Genomic DNA, 23,690 nt, shown 5'->3' with positions numbered 1-23,690 from the left:
TACATGCTACAAGGCCATTTTAAAAAAAGGGCATTTACAGTGGCTTTAACCCTCATCACTTTTCTTCTCCTTACCCGCCCATCACCTCCCTCTGGTGCCCTTTCTTCCCTTTCTCCCACAGTCCCATATCTTCCCCTATCAGATTCCTCCTCGTCAGCCCTTTACCTTTTCCACCTATCACTTCATTCTGCCCATCCCTACCCACTGACCTTTCCCCTCAGTTGGTTTCATCTATCACCTGCCAGCTTGTATTTCTTCCCTTCCTCCAATTTATTCTGGTCTCTTCCCCTTCCTTTCTAATCCCGATGAAATATCTCAGCCCAAAGTGTCACTGGTTTATTCCCCTCCATAGATCCTGCTTGACCTGTTGAGTTCCTCCAGCATTTCATGTGGTCTACAACGGTTTCAATAGTCTTGAATCTCAATAACGATGACAGAGTTACAATGGTCATTACTGTTAGGAGAATGTGAAGGGTTAGACAATAACACAGCAATAAGAAAGGATAAATTCACACACATGACATTCTGACTTTGACAAACCAACCCTCAGGGTTAAAGGAAGTATTCCAGTGAAGAGAAAGCTCAAACACACTTATCTGCAGACTTGTGCATTCCAATATCCACTTGAGAAACACATTTGTTTCTAACGGCTAATGAAATCTACAGCCACTCAAAGGTGTAATTCGAGTTAATCTCTGCACCAGTGACCAGCAGACGATGTGTACACTGTGCTTAGAAAAATTTCCCGACAATCACATTTGCTTGAGATAGTGAGCCTGCCAGGCAAGAAGTCATTTCAGTGAGCTAATATTCATTCTCAAAAAGTGTGGCTGACTTCTGCCAATCCATGCATGAATTCCACTTAAACTTACCCATTATTACCTCGTTCTGCACTGAGTGCTGCCGGCTAAAGCTGTGCTCACAAATGGATCGGTGACGGCTCCTATGAGACTTCACCTCAATATGAAATTCTAAAGTAGACCATAATGTAGAAAAGAAGGGTGCAAAAGCAGCAGCAGGGGAAGAGAAACATGCACTGATTCCACAACAGGAACAGTTATCACCCTTGAAATATAAGGCTCCCAGACCAGAGTGGATAACTTCACTCACCTCAACACTGAACTAATTCCACAACCAATTGACTCACTTTCAAGGACTCTACAACTCATGCTCTCAGTATTATTTATTGGTTGTTTATTTATTATTATCGGGGTTTTTTTTAATATTTGCTGTTGGTCTTCTTTAACACATTTGAACTCTTCCAGGTGCATTTCTATAACACTCCACACCCTCCATAACATTCAACATTAAATAAAGCATTTGATAACAACAGGAGGAACGTAGTTTGTTAAACACTTGGTGAACTTTCAAAGTTCAAAATAAACTGTTCCTGAACCTGGTGGTGCAGGACCTAAGGCTCCTGCACCTCCTGCCTGATGGTAATAGTCAGAAGAGAGCATGGCCAGATGATTGGGATCCTTGATGATGGATGCTGCTTTCTTTTGGTAGCGCTCCTCGTAAATTTGTTCAATGAGCTTAGTTTTCTTCATTAAAGTCAATAATATTTGCATTTCTGCTTCTTGTTTGGAATCCCTTGGGGTCAAGGATGATGTAAACTTGGCCTTGGATCATTGACCAATTCCAGATCCAGTGCATGCATTGACAACACAGCGTCAGTGAAGGAATTGGGAGGATTGGGGAAAACAGGTGACTCAGAATAAATTAGTCACAGCAAACTAAAAGTTAAGATTATGGTCAAAGACTGTTCAAACCAAAGGACCACAAACTGAGCAACTTCTTCCAACAAGACAAGAATAGACTCCAAAGAACCGTCAGGGCTGCGGAAAGGATTATTGGTGTGAAGCTGTCCTCGATCCAGGACTTATATGCATCTAGAGTCAGGAAGCCAGCAAGCAGCATCACTGTAGACCCATCACACCCTGGACATCACCTGTTCCAACTCCTTCCTTCTGGTAGGCGCTTTAGATCACTGTATGCCAGGACAAATAGGTACAAGAATAATTTCTTTCTGTATGCCATCATACTTGAATTTTAGTCTATTATAGATCAAGTCCACCTGTACATACACAGGTATACCTCATTGTATATAGTTCACGATTATTTGCACTATTGTTTTGTTTGCTTTTTGATTCTGTATAGCAAGAGCTCAGGGAAACCAGCATCAAGTTCCCTGTATGTGTCCACATACTTGGCGATAATAAAGGATTCTGATTCTGATAAAAGCCGGATCATTTCTCCAGGAAAACACTGTGAATGGAGGATAGCACATGCAAATTCAGTACATAAAATCAATCTCAATCACTTCCAGCAGTGCGGTACTAAGACAAATGGGAACAGCTTCTTCCCCTCTGTTTTTTTGAAATTCTGAACGGTCCATGAATTAATGCCACCTCGTTGTTCCTTTGCTGTTTCAGAACATAGAACACTACAGCACTGTACAGGCCCTTCGGCCCATCATATTGCACCAACCTTTTAACCTACTCCAAGGTCTATCTAACTCTACCCTCCCTTGTAGAATGGATGTGGAGAAGGCATTTCCAATAGTGGAAGAGTCTCATACCAGAGGGCACAGACTCAAAATATGAAGATATCCCTTTGAAACAGAGGCTGAAGAATTTCTTTAGCTGGAAGGTGGTGAATCTGTGGAATTCATTGCCAAAGACAACTATGAAGGCCAAGTCACTGGGGATATTTAAAATGGAGGTTGATGGATTCTTGATTAGTATGGGCACCAAAGGTTATGGGGAGAAAGCAGGAGAATGGGGCTGAGAGGGATAATAAATCAGCCAACATGAAATGGTGGAGACAACTCAATGGGCCGAGTGGCCTACTTTTGCTCCTATGTTTAATCATCTTATGGTCTCACAAGGCCTTCCATTTTTCTTTTCTATAAGTGCCAATCTGAGAGTCTCTTAAATGTCCCTAATGTATCTGCCTCTACCACCACTCCTGGCAAAGCTTTCCACACACTTAAAAAGTTACACCAGTTTGGACTATATATTTTAGTAATTTATAGATTTTTTTTTACATCTTTGCACCTTACTGCTGCTGCAAAACTGCACATTTCGTGTCACATGTCAGTGATAATTCTCATTCTGACATGCGGAGATTACTCTTCATCTTTTAGAAAATAAGTCCATCTCGATCATCTGCAGCATCCTTTCACTCATCCCTACATTAACCTTCATTCTTCCACAAAAGTTCTCATCCCCAACAATAGCTCCCTCACTGTATTACTGTGACAGCTCCATTTCATTTAATGGTGCCTTTTTTCTGAACAAGATTTCCAGTTAATGCTGTGTCACTCAGTTGGAAATGCACGTTTAAGACTGGAACTCATAACCGATGGCCAAACCAATGACACTTGCATCCTGTCAGTCAGGATAAAGCCTGCATTGTTGATGGTTTTGGACTAACCTACTACATTATTAAATCTGTGTCCAAACACAAATGCTGGGGATAATTTACTTCAATTAACCACCCCAGCTATGGTAGTTTTTGCCATGAAAATAAACAAATAGCTGGCACAAAATCAGAAAGAAAAATATGAACAATAAATGTTCCTAACTTTACAATGCAAATGAAGCATCTTTGACAAAAATCAACACCAGACTGTTGGAAAATTTCCTCGGGTAATAAAAGTAAGAATTCCAGCCAAATCAGTCAAACAACATTCGGTTGACTGTCACAAACTATCTTGGAAAAGGGAAGTAAAAGAGCAATTGCAAAGGTAATCAACTCTTTGCCTTAAGCAAACTATATACCAAGTGGCTACTTTATTCATGTCACTTGTTCGTTAATGTAAATATCCAATCAGCCAATCATGTGACAGAAATTCAATGCATAAAAGCATGCAGATATGATCAAGAGGTTCAGTTGTTATTCAGACCAAACATCAAAATGAGAGGGGGGGGGGGGAGAGAGAGAGAGAGAGGGAGAGAGGGGGGGGAGAGAGGGGGGGGGAGAGAGGGGGGGGGGGAGAGAGGGGGGGGGAGAAGGGGGGGGAGAGGGGGGGGGAGAGGGGGGGGGGGAGAGGGGGGGGGAGAGGGGGGGGGGAGAGAGGGGGGGAGAGAGGGGGGGGAGAGAGGGGGGGGGAGAGGGGGGAGAGGGGGGGGGAGAGAGGGGGGGAGAGAGGAGGGGGAGAGAGGAGGGGGGAGAGAGGGGGGGGGAGAGGAGGGGGGGGAGAGAGGGGGGGGGGAGAGAGGGGGGGGAGAGGGGGGGGGGGAGAGGGGGGGGGAGAGGGGGGGGGAGAGGGGGGGGGAGAGGGGGGGGGGGAGAGGGGGGGGGAGAGGGGGGGGAGAGGGGGGGGAGAGGGGGGGGGAGAGGGGGGGGGAGAGGGGGGGGGGAGAGGGGGGGGGGGGAGAGGGGGGGGGGGAGAGGGGGGGGGGAGAGGGGGGGGGGAGAAGGGGGGGGGGAGAGGGGGGGGGGAGAGGGGGGGGGGAGAGGGGGGGGGAGAGGGGGGGGGGAGAGGGGGGGGGAGAGGGGGGGGGAGAGGGGGGGGGGAGAGGGGGGGGGGGAGAGGGGGGGGGGAGAGGGGGGGGAGAGGGGGGGGGGAGAGGGGGGGGGGGAGAGGGGGGGGGAGAGGGGGGGGGAGAGGGGGGGGGGAGAGGGGGGGGGGAGAGGGGGGGGGGAGAGGGGGGGGGGGAGAGGGGGGGGGGGGAGAGGGGGGGGGGAGAGGGGGGGGGGGGAGAGGGGGGGGGGGAGAGGGGGGGGTGAGAGGGGGGGGGAGAGGGGGGGGGGGGAGAGAGGGGGGGGAGAGAGAAAGCACAAACCCTACCTTGTGCAGCTGGATCCTGAACTTCCTGTCAGATCGCTGGCAGGTGGTAAGAGTGGGCTCCCTCACTTCTGCCCCTCAACACAAGTGCCCCTCAGGGCTGTGTCCCAAGCCCCCCTCCTTTACTCTCTGTATACCCATGACTGTGTTGCCACCCACAGCTCCTAATTAAATTTGCTGATGACACTACACTGATTGGCCTAATCTCGAATGATTATGAGGCAGCCTACAGAGAAGAAGTCATCACCCTGTCAATGGATCTGGGTTGAGAGGGTGAACAGCTTTGTTCCTCGTCATAAACATCACCGAGTATCTCACGTGGTCTGTACATACCAGCTGTGTGGTGAAAAAGGCACAACAGTGCCCTCTTTCACCTCAGACAGTCGAGGAAGTTTGGTTTAGCCCCAAAATTCTAAGAACTTTCTACAGGGGCACAATTGAGAGCATCCTGACTGGCTGCATCACTGCCTGGTATGGGAACTTTACTTCCCTCAATCTCAGGACTCTCCAGAGAGTGGTGCAGACAGCCCAGTGCCATCTGTAGATGTGAACTTCCCACTGTTCAGGATATTTACAAAGACAGGTGTGTAAAAGGGCCTGGAGGATCAATGGGGACCCGAGTCACCCCAACCACAAACTGTTCCAGCTGCTACCATCCAGGAAACAGTACCACAGCATAAAAGCCAGGACCAACAGGCTCCAGGACAGCTTCTTCCACCAGGCTATCAGACTGACTAATTCATGCTGACACAAGGTATTTATGTTATATTGACTGTCCTGTTATACATACTATTTACAGTATTATAAATTACTATAAATTGCACATTTAGATGGAGATGTAAGAAAGATTTTTCACTCATGTATATGAAGGATTTAAGTAATAGTCAATTCAATTCAAATGTGATTGAAGTGACTTAACTGTGGAATGATTGTTGGTGCCAGGCAGTGTTGTTTGGCAGGAGATCAACAGTTTCTAACAGACTCATTTTCACACACAACAACCTCGAGTTTCAACAGAATGGTGCAAAAAAGAAAAAAAATACACTGAGTGTGGTTCTGAGGGTGAAACGACCTTGTTAATGAGAAGGGTCAAAAGAGAATGGCTAGACAGGTTCAAGCTTACAGGAAGGTGACAGTGACTCGAGTATCCACATGTTACAACAGTGGTTGTGGCAGAAGAGTATCTCTGAATGCACAATACATTGAATCTTTAAGTGGGTGGGCAACAACTGCAGAAAACCACCAACGTACATCCAGTGGCCACTTTATTAGATATAGGAGGTATCTAATAAAGTAGGCACTGATTGTGTGTATATAAAATCGATCTAGATCATATTTGTATCAGTGATTACATTTAAACCTTGCTGATCTGATTTGAATTGAATCAAGTGACGCATTTCACTGTTTTGATGTACACGTGACAAAGAAACCTTTCACCATTGTACCCTCCAATGATGTCCAGATCCTCAAAACTTGCAGAGATACACAAGCATGTCACCAGTCAAGCCAAGCTCTCAGCATGGAAGTAGTCACTCACTCATCTTTTGCTTTCAAAGCAACCTCAGAAATCGATTTTTCCCCAATGCCATCCCCCCCCCCACAAACACTTGCCAAACAATCTCTTTGAAGTCAATTGTTTGCGTGGAGTCTAAATGGAAAAGAAAAAGAACACCAGCATCCAGTTATGAAAGACTCAAAGGCCGAGATGCAGGTTGATTTGTTGACCCATCCTCCTCTCTCCTCCCCTACTGCTGATTGGAAGAAGTCATTTTATCCTAAGAAGGAAGTCACTGAACAAAAAATCAGAAGATATGCAATGACATTCTTTCCTGTTTTCAACAGGTCCCACTGAGACAAACGCCAGCTGCCTGTCTGTTTTGGAAACATATCCTCCTGTATACAGACTAAAAGAATGTTCCACAATTCCCCAACTCATTCGCTGAGCTCAGATAGTGACTGCTCCCAAAATCTGCTCCAGCTGCATTGTTCCTAATTAATTTAGCAGCGTGCAAGCACAGATCTTTTATCCAGTAACCCCAATACACACTGATTTGAGGCAACCTGGGACTTACAAATTTTACATTGATTTAATTGGATTACAACCCTCCTTTTCACAGATGTTTAGGCTCACTGGAGTGAGAATGGCAAACCGATCCCGCCCCTCCAACACACACAAATGGCGGAGAAAGTCAGGGAGGGAGGGGTACCAACAATCGAAGTTTTGGACTGATACCCTTCATCAGAACAGCAAAGGAAGACAAAGTGTTGGAGGAAGGGTAGGAAAAGGAGGGAGGAGGGGGGAGGAGGGGGGAGGGGGGAGGGGGAGGAGGGGGGAGGGGGAGGGGGAGGAGGGGGGAGGGGGAGGAGGGGGGGAGGGGGAGGAGGGGGGGAGGGGGAGGAGGGGGGGAGGGGGGGAGGGGGAGGAGGGGAGGGGGGGAGGGGGGGAGGGGGGGAGGGGGGGAGGGAGGGGGGGGGAGGGGGGGGAGGGAGGGGGGGGAGGGGGGGGAGGGGGGGGAGGGGGGGGAGGGAGGAGGGAGGGGGGGAGGGAGGGAGGGGGGGAGGGAGGGGGGGGGAGGGGGGGAGGAGGGGGGGAGGGGGGGAGGGGGGAGGGAGGGAGGGGGGGGAGGGAGGGAGGGAGGGGGGGGAGGGAGGGAGGGAGGGAGGGAGGGAGGGGGGGGAGGGAGGGAGGGAGGGGGGGGAGGGAGGGAGGGAGGGGGGGGGGGAGGGAGGGAGGGAGGGGGGGGGAGGGAGGGAGGGGGGGAGGGAGGGGGGGAGGGGGGGAGGGAGGGGGGGAGGGGGGGAGGGAGGGGGGGAGGGGGGGAGGGAGGGGGGGAGGGGGGGAGGGAGGGGGGGAGGGGGGGAGGGGAGGGAGGGAGGGAGGGGGGGGGAGGGGGGGAGGGAGGAGGGAGGGAGGGAGGGAGGGGGGGGGAGGGAGGGAGGGAGGGAGGGGGAGGGAGGGAGGGAGGGGGGAGGGAGGGAGGGAGGGGGGAGGGAGGGAGGGAGGGGGGAGGGAGGGAGGGAGGGGGGAGGGAGGGAGGGGGGGGAGAGGGAGGGAGGGAAGGGGGGGAGGGGAGATGAGGGGGAGGACGAGGTGCAGTGTGATGGGGGAAGGGGGGAGGGTGTGTGGGCGGCATGCGGACACCCCAGGGGAATACAGAAGTCTGCATTTGGGAGCGTACACAGTGACCCGGGCGAAACGAGAGGTGGGAGAGCTTCATGTCCACTCCGGGGACATCGGGTGAGGGAGCGAGAAAAAAAATCTCACTGATTCCACCCCGCATCACCCCACCCCCCCAACACCACGGAATTTTGGAAAGGGGTGGGACAGAGGGGCTCATTATTATCCCTGGGCTTCACAACATCTCCACCGGTTTCTCGCGAAGCAGTTGCTCTCACACCTCCCTCCTCGCCGGGAGACTGCGCCGCCTTACCGGCAGCCCGCTCTCCTCATCTCCACCCCCCGTCCTCTATCACCGGGCTCCGCCCGGCCCGGACCCGACCGACCGCAGGCGGCCGACCCGACCGACCGCAGGCGGCCGGGAGACGAAGCTTCACCTGTCCGCTCAATCGCGCTCTCTCTCTCTCTCCCCTCCTAGCCCGCGGCTCCGCAAGCCCTCCCAACAACACGGACACTAATAAATGTTCTCCATCTTGCATCCTTTTGCTTACAGTCTCCCACACACACAGCCCAGAAAGTCTTGCCAATTACATTTGTCCTTTCACAGAGAGAAGAGTGGTAAAAACAGCTTCACACAAACATCCTTCTCTGCAGTTAGACCGCTTTAACCTCCTCCATGCTCGGCTCACGCAGCCTGACACTCTTTTATTTAATGTTAGTCTCTCTCTCTGTCTCCAACGAAACTCTTGTCCTAACAAGACACAATTTGCAGGGAGCTGCACGCTATCGACCTTTTGCAAAGCCGCATTCGGCCGTCCTACTTACAGTGTGTCGGACGTCAGGCCACAAGTATCAACCATTATTTCAGGCAGAAAGTCCAATTGGAAAGAAGTCATGTTTTCCCTCGGCACGCTGGTGGCAAATAAATCGCCCTAGGCGAGTCCGCTTGGACAACTGTTGCCCACAGATCGAGAGGGACAGGTGTGGGAGGCCTCGTTTAGGCAGCCAGTGCGGCAGTTGTCACATATCTCTCTCTCTCTCTCCCTTTTCTTCAATGAAGATGGGGTGGAGGGTGAAGGAATTGCCACAGATGCAACTGTCTTCAGAACGCCAGGTGCTGAAAGTGGGAGGTGCAACTCTGTTCGAAACTGGTGCCAAGCTTAAGAGCTTTTTTCCCCTGAATTCTTTTTGCAGGAACAAGCTCTTTCACTGAATGAATACATTTGGCACGTTTCTCCAAACAGAGAAGAGCACTTGTTAACACTTTGAGCACCGTGGCGGCAGCGGTAGAACACAAACACAGCAGATTCTGCAGAATGCTGGAAATCTTGAGCAACATGCACATAATGCTGAAGGAACTCAGCATAGTCAGGAGGCATCTATGGTGAGGACCTGAGCAGGAAAGGTCGTCTGTTTATTTCCCTCCATAGAAGCTGCCCAGCCTTGCTGAGTTCCTCTAGCACTTTGCGTGAGTTGCCTTGTAACACACGATGGAAAATAACTAGATGTGGATTTAGCCTCTGCTATCAGGATTCAGGAATGACCCACAATCCAGAATATATAACTGCCTCTGTTTTAGTTTGTATAAATGGTCATAAACTAACCAATAAATGCAAATAGCACATTATCAATGGAAGGGTCTCATTCAAGACCAAGCTGTTCTTACTGTTTGAAACTATTTAGACTGAGTTTCAAACAGGAATGGACTGAACATTTAGAAAACATCTCCATACATAGACAACTCGCCTGAAGGGTCTCGATCTGAGACATCAACTGCTTATTCCCTGCATAGGCATTGCCTGATTTGCTGAGTTTCCGCAGCATTTTGTATGTGTACAGTGCTCTACCCCAAAATTAAAAAACTCTCTACTGTTGAACCCAGACTTCCGCTACTTTCTTTCTGTACTTCGTTATTCTCTTTGGTGTGAAGGCCAAAACAGTTTGGCCATTTCACTCACCAACCAGTTTAATTTTTAAGGTAGAGATACAGAATGGTAACCGGCCCTTCCAGCCCAGCGAGCCCATGCCACCCAATAACACCCATGTGGCCAATTATCCTACTAACCTGTACATATTTGGAATGTGTGAGGAAACTCATGTGGTTACAGGCCCATGAATTGAACCCGGATCGCTAGTGTTGTAAAGCGTTATGCTAACCGCTACACAACCGTCCTCTTGTTACTTTGATCAAATACAACCTTGTCCTGCCCATCACGTGAATTTCCACCAGTTGCTTAACAAAATTCAGTATGATGCTGGAAGAGGTGAAAGTGGTGACTGTGCCAGAAGTTCTTTTCATTGAGGATAAGGTGGTTAAGGATGGATGGCATCCGTTAGTCTCGCGAGGCCATGGATCTGCACCTGGAAAATCTTGCTTCAGTCCCTCCAGGGCGCAGGCCTGGGCGAGGTTGTATGGAAGACTGGCAGTTGCCCAAGCAGCAAGTCTCCCCTCTCCACGCCACCGATGTTGTCCAGGGGAAGGGCAAGGTGGTTAAGGAGTTACCTGAATAATAATTTTCATGACTAAAAATGATTATCACCAGATGGATGATGAGGAATTTGGGAGTAAAATTCCAAAATTACAAGAAAAAGAATTAATGGTGAGATGACAAGAGGTTCTTTTACACAGAAGGCAGGTAAATGTACGTAGACGTAGGAAGAAGTTATGAGAAACTCCCTGCAACCACTCACTGTGAGACAGAATGTTTTAAAGGAAATTATTGGGTTTCTTCAGCAACAAGAATATTAAAGGAACATGTAGAACAAACTACAGTGATGAAATGGACAAAGAGAAAAACTTGATGTGAGGAAAGGTCAAAGTCTAATCAAGTGATGAAAGGTTTTGGGTCATGATTCATAATTGTACTTTGTAATATGAGGGATTAGACACCCATTGAAGCTTGCCAATGCACTGAGCTCCCTCTGCAGCTACACAGGCAGAGCTCCACACAAAATGGAAATATCACAGCAAACACGACATTAGCCAGTGCAGGGAAACTCCCGAGTGTTTCTTGGAGTTTGAGGCTGTTTCTATGTTACCTATCACAAATCACGGCAATGTTTAGGGCCCTAAGGTAAAGCAATTGCTTGAAAGTGTTACGTGCAAAGACCGATGCCATATAAGGCAAATACTTACTGCTTTGCTTGATAAAGGGCAAAAACATCTATATAACAGACCATGACTTTCAGAACTGTTTCAATGCACCTCATCAGACAACAGAATGGGGTGTGCGAAAATATGACAGGCATTTTGCACATAGCAAGTTACCACAAAAAGAAGTGAGCCAACTGGACTAATTAATTGAAAAGTATTCTTATAAATTGAAATAGTCTCTGTTTTATCCAATTTTGTCCTGTTAGGGAACCTTAAACAACTTTGCCAGAATTCTTAGCAGCAGTAATTAAAATGTTATTGAAAGATGAGACTGAGGCATTCAATCTTAGATGAGTAGAAAAGGCACAGAGATAATTTTTAAAGAAAACCTTATTAATTTTATGTAAATTCCATACTTGTTAATGTGGAATATGAAGGGAACAGAGGAAATCTAATCTGTTTTTCTAATACAATTTATAATTTTAATTATTTCCACATTAAGGGTGTATTTCTATAACAATTACATTCCCATGGAGGCAGTTGATGTGATGTGTGTAAATGCAGATCAGTGTATTCCTATCCACACAGGCATAAGCATATATTCTTGTGTGCCTGCTTATTTTATTTACAGATGCAGCACATTCTGGCCAATGAGCCCAGGCGCACAATTATACCCATGTGACCAATTAACCTACTAACTTTATGTCTTTGGAATGTGGGCGGAAACTGGAGCACCCGGAGGAAATCCCCACGCGGTCACAGGAAGAACATACTAACCCAGGAACTGAACCTGGGTCACTGGCACAGTAATACTGTTGCACTAACTACTACACTACCTGGTTACCCACTAGGCGACTGTGCTTATTAACTAATTCTTTTGTGAGCATCTATTTTTACACCAGCATTTATTTATTTAGAGAAACAGCGCAAGACGGTCCCTTCCAGCCCACCAAGCCGTGACACCTGGCAACCCACTGATTTAACCCTAGCCTAATCGGGACAATTTACAAGAACCAACTAACCTACTAACCCGTGTGTCTTAGGTCTGTGGGAGGAAACTGGGGCCTCTGTGCATTCATAATATAGTCTCTCAACAAGTGAGAGTGTGTGTGTGTGTGTGTGTGTGTGTGTGTGTGTACTCACACCCCTGTCTCTCATTGACCCCACCTTTCTCTGCAGTTTGTAAAATTCTTGCAAAATCAAAGTCCCTGGAGAGAAAAACTAGATTCAAAGCTGCTCTTAATCACGGTATCAGGGGTAAAGTAGTATGTAAGTAGGTCACAGACTTCACTCTAAGTTGCACCGGAAACTGTTATAGTTAACAGCTGCACCACACCACAAATTTAAATATATTTCCCTTCACTGTCACTTAGTGTCAGCAGCAAGGGGTCGATTAAATAAATGGAATGAAGTCACTGGAATACAAGTGACGGCTTCAATTGATGTAGAAGTATATGGATAATGATGTGCCTTACCTCTTTGATGATCTACCAATGTGTGATTAAATATGTAGTGGTGAATATATTCACAAAGCCGTACATGCACACACTGCTTATAATCAAACAGTTGCAGACTGATGGAGGAAGTTTGGCCATTCTTCCTAACACCAGCTTTTGAAAGAGCTCGACAGTCATTTTTATTTCCCGGTTCCTCTCATGCAGCCTGCTAACCTTTCTCTAGCAGGCTGGATGCAGCATCGCTGATACCTTCGTCCTCCTTAAACAAGTGATCCGTGCTGTATAAGGGCTGGGGCAGGTTATGTTTCAACAGACGGTTTCGTTTTTTGTTTCTTGAAGTCATTCCATCACCCACCTTTCTCCCCTCCTGCATCTTATCATCACCAGATTTCCATCAGAAGCAAGCTATTCACTCAGTCACGCCTATGCTGGCTTGTCAATGCAATCCCGTCCCCTTAATTAATGTTCTCTGTAACCTGTTCTCCAAACATTCCTATCAGCTCCCCCAGATTCTGCCACTTGCCGACACACGGGGGGGGGGGGGGGTAATTTAGAGCAGCCAATTAACCTATCAAATCCATGTCTTTGGGAGATGGGAGGAAACCAGAACACCCAGAAGAAGCTCACGTAGTCACAGGAAGAGCAACACACACAAACAAGATGCTGGAGGAACTCAGCGGGTCAGGCAGTATCTGAGGCTGTGTAGTAAAAAGTAGCAGATAATGCAACACTTTACAGCGTCAGTGATCACTGAACAGGATTTGATTCCTGCTGCCATTGGTAAGCAGTCCGTGCGTTCTCCCCATGACTGTGCGGGTTTCCTCTGGGTGCTCTGGTTTCCACCCACATTCCAAAGGCATACGGGTTAGGTATGTTAGTGAGCTGTGGGCACGCTATATTGGCACCAGAAGCATGGCAACACTTGTGGGCAGCCCCCAGTACAATCCTCAGATTGTATTGGACATCGACGCAAAACGATGGATTTCACAGTATGTTTTGATGTTTCAATGTACATGTGACAAATAAGGCTAACCTTATCTATCGAGGCAAAAAAACAGTCAATGCCTCTAGCCAAAGCACTGTCTGTTTATTTCCCTCCATAGATGCTGTCTGAGATGCTGAGTTCCTCCAGCATTTTCAATGTATCCCAGTTGAGCCTAATAACTAGCTGGTGCTCTCTAAATTCAATGCAATCCATTGTCATACCACATTCCAGATGAGATCATCTTGTTTGTAGCTGTTTTTATATTAACATTGCCTGATAGGATTGCGGGGTGTCACTGGCACGCACGGCATTTATTATTCATACCTAACTACCCGGGAGATGGCTTGATGTGTTCTTTCCTTGAACTGCTGCAGACCTTCTGGTGAGGGTGTAAGCACAGTGTTGTCAGGAGAGAAACTCCAGGTGCTGCACCCAGCAATAATGAAGGAATGGCAAGTCAAGATGGTGGAGAGCAAGATGCTGATATTAATGACCCCATCACCTGCTGCCCTTATTGGTGGAGTAATGGGCTCGGGAGGTGCTGTCAGAAAAGCCTAAGGAACGAGCAACATGCTTGTGGATATGACACCATTTTGTCGCAGTGTGTGATCTTCTCATCTGGGGAACTGAGCAACGTGGGTTACCAGATTCTCTAATTCAGACTATTGGAATATCCAACTTGAGTTGTAAGGAGGGAGTCAGTAAGACATCTACGGCACCCCTCCACATAATGTGCAAAATGTTCAAAGTAAATTTATTTTCGGAGAGCATATATGTCATCATATACTACCCTGAGATTCATTTTCTTGCAGGAATTCACAGTAAGTACAAAGAAACACTACACACAAGCAAAGGTACATACAGCGCAAAAGTATAGGATACATTGTTGGTCAATAAACAGGTCTGGATAACAAAATGGACCTGAGATTAATGATTCATCATCTTTGTCTACTATTCCTTCAGAAAACAAGCACTCAGCCTTCACTTTCCAACATTTGTTTTGACTCCTAACAACTGTTTCATTCACCAGGAGGTTTGTATTAGAATCACAATCAGATTTGTTATCACCGACTTAGATGACATGAAATTTGCTGTTTTGCGGCAGCTGTACAGTGCTTCCAATTATTCCTACAAGCTCTGATGATTTGTCTTCTTAAATTCTACACTCTTTGCTTTATTGGGAGCTAAATATCTCACGGCTTTTTGCTGAATTTTCGCAACTGTACTTCCAGTAAGTTTTTGATTAATGACGGATATTATGACATGATTTCCTTTCTGTAACAACTTCTTGAATTCATTTTGCATCTTTAACATAGTGAAAGATCCAAAGATGCTTAACTAAATGTAGCATGTTAAAATTTTTTTTTTGACTGCAAAGGAGATTATCAGGGCGGAAGGAACCTGTCAAACATCAAACCCCAGCACACCTCAAATTTCATAGCACCTCTACTTCCTCAGGAGTCTAAACAAATTTTGCACATCCTATAGATTCTTACCAATTTTTGTCTATGCACCACAGAAACATCCTACCTGGATACATCATGGCACGATATGGCAACTGCTTTGCATGTGACTGCAAGAAACTGCAAAGGGTTGTCGACACAGCTCAGCACATCATGGAAACCAGCCTCTCTTCTCTGGACTCTGCCTGCACTTCTCATTGCCTCGAGACAGCGGCCAGCAGAACCAAAGACCCCATCCACCCTAGCCATTTGCTAAGTATGCCAACATAAAGACAATCTCAGTGTTGTATGTGGTGACATGCTTGTAATCTAACAATACTTTGAACATTCTGCTTTCTCACCCCTTCCACTGGCTAGAAGATTGAAAGCACGTGCCACCAGGCTTAAGGACAGCTTCCACCTGCTGTAACAAGACTATTAAGTAAATTTATAGTACGATAAGCTGGACTTTTGACCTCACAATCTACTTCGTTATGATCTTGCATTCTATTGCTTACCTGCACCACAATTTTTCAGCAGATTTACACTTCATTCTGCATTGTTATTGTTTTACCTTGTACTACCTCAACGCAGTGTGTAATATTTTAATCTGCATAAACAGTGTGCAAGCTTTTCACTGTATCTCAGTACACGTGACAATAATAAGCCAATATCATTTCTGCAGGAGATCAAGTGATGAGTGCTTATTATCTATCTACTTTACTGAATGGGCAGGGTTCTTGAAATTATTCCACAGAGAAGGCCATGATAGGCAGAGAATACATTACTGGGTGCTCAGGTCGTACATGGGACCTCATCGGCAATAGACTACGATACATACAACTAAATAAGCACAAAGCATATTCCTGTGTTAATTGTGCAAACATCTCACGTTCGTTGTTCAACTCTGTTTCTGCAGGGAATATCTGTGATATCTGAAAGTACTGCACATGTAAAAGACTTTATAGAAGCTGGGATCTTCAAAATATGTGTTCTACATTGTTGGATTCCATAATGCCTGTTGAATAACCTGTGAGGGCAACTTGGCAGACATCACAAACCACTCATTAAGTATTTGAGCAATTGATGTAATTTTATCAGCAACAAATCCCTGGGATAGAATTTCTCGATTATTACTGCCAAGCCGTGAGTAGCCAAACGAGGAACTCTGCTATTCAAAAGAAACCAAAAACAAGTGGCACACTTGTCAAAGACAACCAGGTATAAGCATGAATCACCACCAGAAGTTCTGCGATTTAAAGTGTCCAACTGGATGGCAGAGTAACTGATTTACATGTGTGGGCTTGTTCTGCAGCCCTGCCTCAACAACCATTTTACTGTGTGTTAACGTCGGCTATTACAAAGCCGTTGTAAGTGATCTTTGAGAAAAGCAAGTCTCCCACAAAAGAAGCATCTGATGCCTCTCAAAAACAATAAATTTATTTTAGTTCTCAGCAAAAACATCTTCAATAGGTAAATGCCCACACTGCTAACACACCTTCAAGATTCAATATTCCAGGTTGTATCATGTCATTTCCAGTACACAAGTGTAAAGGAAAACAAAATAATTGTTACCCTAGATATGAGGCAACACAAAAAAACACAATAAATATAAATACATAAATTAGCTTTTATGCATAGATTGTTTGTGTGTCCATAAAGTGACTCTAGGCACAAGAGTGTCTGTATATAAGGTGACTGACAGGAAATGATAAAGCCATGGCGGCTCAGAAGCTGGTCGGCTATCTCAGGATCAACAAAGTTAATCTCACCCTCTATAAAGGAGTCAATTATCAACAGTATTAAAAACAAAGGTCTTGCTTCTTACTAATCACACAGCCTTATTGAGATTTATCTCAAGACCCATTTTTATCAAATATTTTCTTGGATCCTGGCGTTTTAAGACATGCCCTTGTGGTGTAAAACATACCACCTATTCTGAGATGAAATCTGGATCCGTCTCTATCCAATGAACATAATAAAATGTTTATTACGATATTAAATAAAACAGGGGAAAGCCAGTTACCCTGTTTAAATTACCCTTAAGACAGGAACGGACCTGGTCTTGGCCTGGCCTAGAAAGCGGCCTACCAGTTAGTTCACATACACTGCTGCAAAGGAGGTTTAGTTTTGATCCTGGGTTGATTCTTCCCACAGAGAAAGTACCTGCACTGCAATCTAGACTGAGAGTTTGATCTTACCTTCTCCTTTATCTTAAAATCTGAGATCAATTGTAGTATTACGCCAGATCAGCTAACAGGACAGTGATCAACTCTAGACACCTCCAGGCCTACCTACCTCACTGTAAAAGCAAGAGGAGATTCATAAACTGGGAGCTGATGATAAAACTTCAATCTTTAAAGTCAGACTTTAAAGTCAGGACACAAAGGCCAGTGGAGGTTCCTCGCTATTGACATCAAGATAAAGGGGCAGTCAACTCATATCTGTTGTAGCGCTAGAGTGGTGATACAAAATGAACACTAAGGTTCCAAACTTGGTCTCAGGCCGAGCTGTGTGGCTGGCACAAGAACTTAAATAAGCTTACGAAATGACAGAGTATTTCAAGAGAAGAAAGGTGGCCGATCAAGATTAAAATGGAAAGAACACAGAAAAGAATTAAACCACACCGTCCTTTAAAATTACTCAGCAAACCTACTTGGGAGAAGTGGTGGGCTGCACTTGAGGATCAGCAGAAGGAGCCTGGGCAACACTTACCTACCACGCACGTGTGAGGTTACGAATCTGACTTCCTCTTCACCCAGAGCTGATCGACCTCTCTGGCCAATGGGCGGGTTGAGAAGGGGCCTGAATTTGCACTAGGCCTTGGGGAGGGCCTAGTTAGGTTGGGTAGGGGAGAGGCTTGCAGATTTCTGAAAAGGAAGGGGAGCGTGCTTTGCAGGTCTCCTTCTGCCTGTGCGCAGCTGCAGAGCAGCACTGCTGATGTCATCTAACTACCAGTACTTGCAACGTGGCAGTCACACTTCCTGTTCATGCCAGAGAAAGTGAGAGTCAGCTCATCACGCTCTAAATTAATCTGAAGAGTGCCACGATAAATTGTCAATGTGTTGGCTCCATTGCCTTGTTCAACAAGGCGAAAGTCAAACTTAACATGCAAAGATAAGGATTCTTTAAAGATTAACTTTATTGGCCACACGTGCATCAAAACCTGCAGCAAAATGCATCAATTACATCAATGGCCAACACAGTTCGAGGATGTGCAGGGGACTGCCCACAAGTGTTGCCATGTTTCCATCGCCAACATTGCATGTGGACAACTTACTAACCCTAGCCTGTATGCCTTTTGGGATGTGGGGAGAAACAGAGCACCCAGAGGAAAAACACACTATAATGTGGAGAATGTACAAACTCCTGACAGACAGTGGTCGGAACAGAACGCAGATCACTTGCACTGTAAAGTGTTGTGCCAATCACTACTGAGTCAACCCAGACACTACAAACCATAAGCCTACAAACTGCACTCTCCTTAAGCACTATGCCTTTGTCTGATTCTACATTCCAAAGGCAGATAGGCTCGGGTTAGAACTATGGGCATATAGATAGGTCTGCAATGATTCCTGGGTCAAATCACACCAACCAAAAAAATGCACCAGGCCATCCTGTCAACATGCTTTGTTATGGACCAGGATTCATGGGAATAACATCATTCACTACTTCCTGCTCTTGTTGGAGATACTTAGACAAAATTGTCCATCCAGATTTCTTTCCTCACAGGGGAGTGAGCCTCTGGAATTTTCCTGTTATGGTGGAGGGCAGATCATTAATGTGCTTAAAGTGACAGTTGTTAAATATTTGAAAGGTTTGAGGACTGGCACAGAAAAGGAGTTGAGGCCAGGGCAAAGAAGCCATGATCATGAATGGAGGGGCAGGCTTGAGGGGCCTGGTGGCCTACTCCTGCCTCTATTTCCTTTCCTGTCTGGTCATGTGACAACCGGGCCTTAATCTCACAAGGTCTCAGTTAAGCAAGTCAATTATCTAAATCCTTCAACTACCACACCTTCCAGTCTCCTAGCCACCTCTCTGAAACTTGACAGCCAACTTCCAATCCCTTTTCACTTTGCTTGCAACCTGTCCCTAACCCCTACAATATCATGCCGGCCTCTCCCATCTCCCCTGACTAACTAAAAGCAGCATTGACAATTTCTGAGTTACACTGCCTCTGTTGATCCCTCCTTCTTCAGACTTTACTTGCTTTCTTCCTTGCAGCTGTATCTTCTGTATGCCTGCTGTGACTTTACTTTACCCTGCATGACTAGTTCTCTATTCAAGCTAAATGTGGGCTTTATTCTTTCGATTTGGTTGCTTTTATCAAATTTATTTTTTTCCTCCACACACGAAAGCAACAAACAAAATAGCCCAATTTTCAATCTTCCCTGCCTCTCTAAACAGAGATTAACATTTAAAGAAACCTCAAGGTTTCAGAGGATCTCAGCCTGAAACGTCCACTGCTTATTCCTCTCCATCCATGCTCCCTGACCTGCTGAGTTCCTCCAGCATTTTGTGTGTGTTGCTCAAGATTTCCAGCATCTGCTGCGTCACGTATGATCTCTGCACCTTAGTGGGCAGCATCATATTGTTCAAGTCAAGAGATTCACCCCTGTCCAGTGAACTAAACACAAGAAGTCTGGGTAATGCAGTACTGCAGGAGTGCTGCATAATCAGAGAATCACAGAGTCATATACAACAAAAGCAGGCCCTTTGCCCCACCTGGTCCATGCAGACCAAGATTCCTATTAATGCCAGTGTTTGGCCCAAATTCATTTAAACCTTTTCTATCCAAGTAACTGTCCAAGTACCTTTTAAATTTTGTTAATATACCTGTTTCAACCACTTCCTCAGATATCTTATTCCATATGTGGATGACTCTCTGGGTGAAGAAGTTTCCCTTCTGATTCCTATTACATCTCTTTGCTCTCACCTGTGCTCTCTAGTTCTTGATTCCCCAACCCAAGGAACAAGACTGTTGTGCATTCAACCTTTTTATTCTCCTCATAATTTAACACATCTCTATAAGATCACCCTCAATCTCCTACACTCTAGTGAAGAGTCCCAATGTGCCCAGCCTCTCACCATAACTGTTCCGGTGAATTTTGTGTCCTTTTAATGTACATAAAATGTGCACTAGACATAACTTTAGGCCTATTTTTTAAAGCATTGGCATGAATTTAGGCCTTTTTTTTAAGTGTTTGTAACCACTTCCTGTCAAAGTCCTGCCTATCCTGACATCGGACCAAGCCCTTTCTGCCCCCTATTGCTGCCGTTATTTTACTATCATTTTTTACCACATGCAGTGATATCATCAGCACCCATTAACCATTGACAGAGGTTGGGTCAAAGGTTTAGGATAATTTTCATATTTAACTCATAGTTCAGTGAGGGGCACGTTGCACTGAAAGTAGGGAGCCTCCATAGTTTGAAGTTTCTCTCGCATTGTTATAACTACCGGGGGCACCACAGTAGCATCACAGTTACCGCAACGCAATTACAGCTCGGGGCATCGGAGTTCGGAGTTCAATTCCAATGCCATCTGAGAGAAGTTTGTACGTCCTTCCCTTGAAGTGCATGGGTTTCCTCGGAGTGCTCCGGTGTCTTCCAACATTTCAAATACTACATATCGGCAAGTAGATTAACTGGTTGTTGCAAATCGTCCTGTGATTAGGCTAGGGTTGAATCGGGTGAGTTGCTGGGCAGTGCAGCTCATTGGGCCTGAAAGTCCTGTTCTCTATCTCTAAATCAATAAATAGATGTGTTTTAAGTCACTCTCTATAACCTTTATAAGTCTGAAACTAATTTTCTGGCTGGCCTCATTACAGATCGAGGTTTCTGAGTACTGCTAAATGTGGCTCACTGGTCACTTAATCAAGGGCCCTGATTCAGCCTTTGTGGCTGAGGACCCCCTGCAGCAATGGCTGTACTTAGAGGTGGCCAGTGGTCTCCCTCATCAGCTATTTATATCCCTCCTCACCCTAACACATTCACACCCTCACAACCCCAGTGGTTTGACCTCGTCTCTATAGGTCAGCCTATACACAAGCCTGTCTAGCAAGTGGCGCTGAATGTACGAGACACACAGATTTTAATGCTTCTGAAAGGGTTTTACAGTTCCTTAAAGCAAGCATGACCCAATCTGCTGAAGACTTTTAATGATTTCCAAAATGTCATCAATTTGTGTCGCATCAGTTCAGCTTGCCAGAGTTCTTTGTAGACCCAGGACATGTGCCAGAAGAAGTAGACAAGGTGGGTACATTCAAGTCAACATTTAAAAGGCACTTTGGAAACCTACAAAGGATTGTCAGAGTTATTATCATTGACGTATGATGTAAGATTTTTGTTTTGTGGCAGCAATACAGTGGAAAGACAGAAAAATCTGTAAGTTACAAAAAATATATAAATGGTGTAAAAATACAATGAGGTAGTAATGATGCATTCATGCACTGCACAGAAATCTGATGACAAAGGGGAAGAAGCTGCACACATATCATTTATCGTGGGTCTTTAGGCTCCTGTACTTCCTCCCTGATAGAAGGAACAAGAAGAGGCCATGTCCCAGTTCATGAGGGTCCTTTATAATGGATGCCACCTTCTTGAGGCATGGCCGTTTGAAGGTGTCCTTGAAGCAGGGAAGGGTTTTGCCCATGATGGCGCTTCATGAGTCTGTAACTTGCATCCTCTTGTGATCCTGCACATTGGAAACTGCAGATCAGGCTGTGATACGACCAGTCAGATGCCCTCCACCACACATCTATAGGAGTCTAAGTCCCCCCTAACACCTAACAAAATAGAATTCCAAGCATGCTTCTTCGTGTTGCATTGATGTCAGAGATGTTGACATCGGAACTTGAAGCTGTTCATCTTTTCCGCAGCTAACCTCTCAGTGAGGAGTGATGTGTGTTCTCCCACCTCCCCCTTCCTGAAGCCCACAATCAGTTCCCTGACGTCCCTCAACAAGCCAATTATCTCACTTCTCTAAATCTCCTCATTGCCATCTGAGGTTCTACCAACAACAGAGGGTTTATAGGATGGTGTTCAAGCTGTGCTTGGCCACATAGTCATGACTGTAGAGAAGGTAGAGCAGTAGGCTAAGCATGCATCCTTGAGGTGTACCTGTGCTGATAGTCAAGGAGGAGGAGATGTTACTGATTTGCACGGACTGAGGTCTCCTGATATGGAAGCTGACAATCCAGTTGCAGAGGGAGGTACAGAGGTCCAGGTTTTGAAGTTTCGTGGTCAGTACTCAGAGGACGATGGTGTTGAACACCAAGCTATTATCAATAAATAAGCAGCCTGATGTATGTATGTCATGTGGTTGTCTAGAACAAAACCAAGTGGAGAGCCAGAGAGATTGCATCTGTTGTGGTGGTGGTTTATAAAGGTGATTTAGAGGGATGTGAGCCAGATCTGGGCAAATTAGACATAGTTAGACATACTGTAAATGAGACGTGGAGGGGGTTGGATGGCTCTGGGCCTGTACTCGTTGCAGTTTAGAAGAATGGGGGGGGGGGTCCTCATTGAAACCTCTCAAATATTGAAAGGATATGAAGAGGATGTTCTTAAGCGTGCAGGAGTCTTGGACCAGAGGGCACGGCCTCAGAATAGAGGGATGTCCATTTAGAACAGAGATGAGGAGGAATTTGTTTAGTTCGAGGGTGGGGAATCTGTGGAGTTCATTGCCACGGAAGGCTGTGGAGGCCAAGTCATTGAGTATATTTAAAGCGGAAGTTGATAAGTTCTTGATTAGTCAGAGCGTTAAAGGTTACAGAGAGAAGGCAGGAGAATGGGATTGAGAGGGATAATAAAACAGCCATGAAGGAATGGCGGAGCAGACTTGATGGGCCGAATGGCCCAACTTTGATCCTATGTCTTATGGTCTTATGCTCTAGATGGGAATCTCAGTCAGTATGGAGCAGTTGGACCAAGGTGCCTGTTTCCATACTGTGTGACTCTGTGACTCTGAGCCTGCAGGTAGAACACAGAGCAGTATAGATGCTGGAATCTGGAACAAAATACAATCTGCTGGAAGAACTCAGCAGGTCAATCAGCACATATTAGGGAATGAGGTTAAGAATCGTTGACCTTTTGGGTCAAAACACATTAGCGTGGTGATGCAGGATTTCGACCCAAAGCACCGACAGCTCAGTTCCTCCTCATGTATATTGTGCAACCAGCAACTAGCTTTTTTGGCTCATTCAGCAGTCGTTTGTCAGGTGGGATGTTAAACCTAGCATCCACTTCCTCTCTCAGGTCAACAAAAAAGATTCGGTGTTGCTGTTTTAAAGAGGGACAAAGAAACTCTCCCAGCTAATATTTATCCTTCAGACAATGTCACTATCTGATCATTAGCACATTGGTACTTACAGGAGCTTGCTTTTGCAAATTGGTTGCTGTGTTACCACAGCAACCATTCTGCCAATTAATTTTATTGACTGCAAAGTGCTCTGTGATATTCTGAAAAAAAATGTGAAAGATGCTATAGAAATGTAGGTCTGTTGTTACTTTCTGTGAGGAAAGGCTGGTAAACTGCTCTCTCCAGTCCCAGGGCGATGTGCCTACTTTGCAACACTGGTCTAACTCACATTTTGAGAAGTAATGGCTGCAAGGATTCAGCCTTTAATTTTGGACAAGCATGACGAACAGAGCTTTTAAAAATGAAAAGCCTGTTGGAGTCCCACTTCTTCATTGTAAGGTCCAAGAATTCATTCCAAACTTCCCAAATTCTTAGTCCTTGCCTGTATAATAACCCAATTTAAGGTGGGAATGATTTATATCCCCCGTCAGATAGCG

General features: G+C 45.9%; 1 protein-coding gene across 7 annotated transcripts in view; it reads right to left on the bottom strand.

The window, feature by feature from the left end:
* Nucleotides 1–23,690, bottom strand: part of celf2 (cugbp, Elav-like family member 2) — an 809,970-nt gene that overhangs the window by 364,438 nt on the left and 421,842 nt on the right. For 2 of the 7 annotated variants that reach the window (XM_072241419.1, XM_072241422.1), the window contains exon 1: nt 17,607–17,801. The exons of 2 other annotated variants lie outside the window; for them this stretch is intronic. Coding sequence is in view for 1 of the 5 variants with exons in the window: in XM_072241416.1 (XP_072097517.1) it covers nt 8,739–8,809 (71 nt within the window). In the remaining 4 variants the exon portion in view is untranslated. Of the gene's footprint in view, nt 1–8,738; nt 9,110–17,547; nt 17,802–23,690 lie in introns of those variants that run through there. 3 more of the 7 variants (XM_072241423.1, XM_072241424.1, XM_072241416.1) reach the window with 3 other exon arrangements.

Source organism: Mobula birostris, chromosome 23 (assembly GCF_030028105.1).
Source record: "Mobula birostris isolate sMobBir1 chromosome 23, sMobBir1.hap1, whole genome shotgun sequence".
In the NCBI taxonomy this organism is placed as follows: Eukaryota; Metazoa; Chordata; class Chondrichthyes; order Myliobatiformes; family Myliobatidae; genus Mobula; species Mobula birostris.
This window is presented reverse-complemented; position numbering and strand designations above follow the sequence as displayed.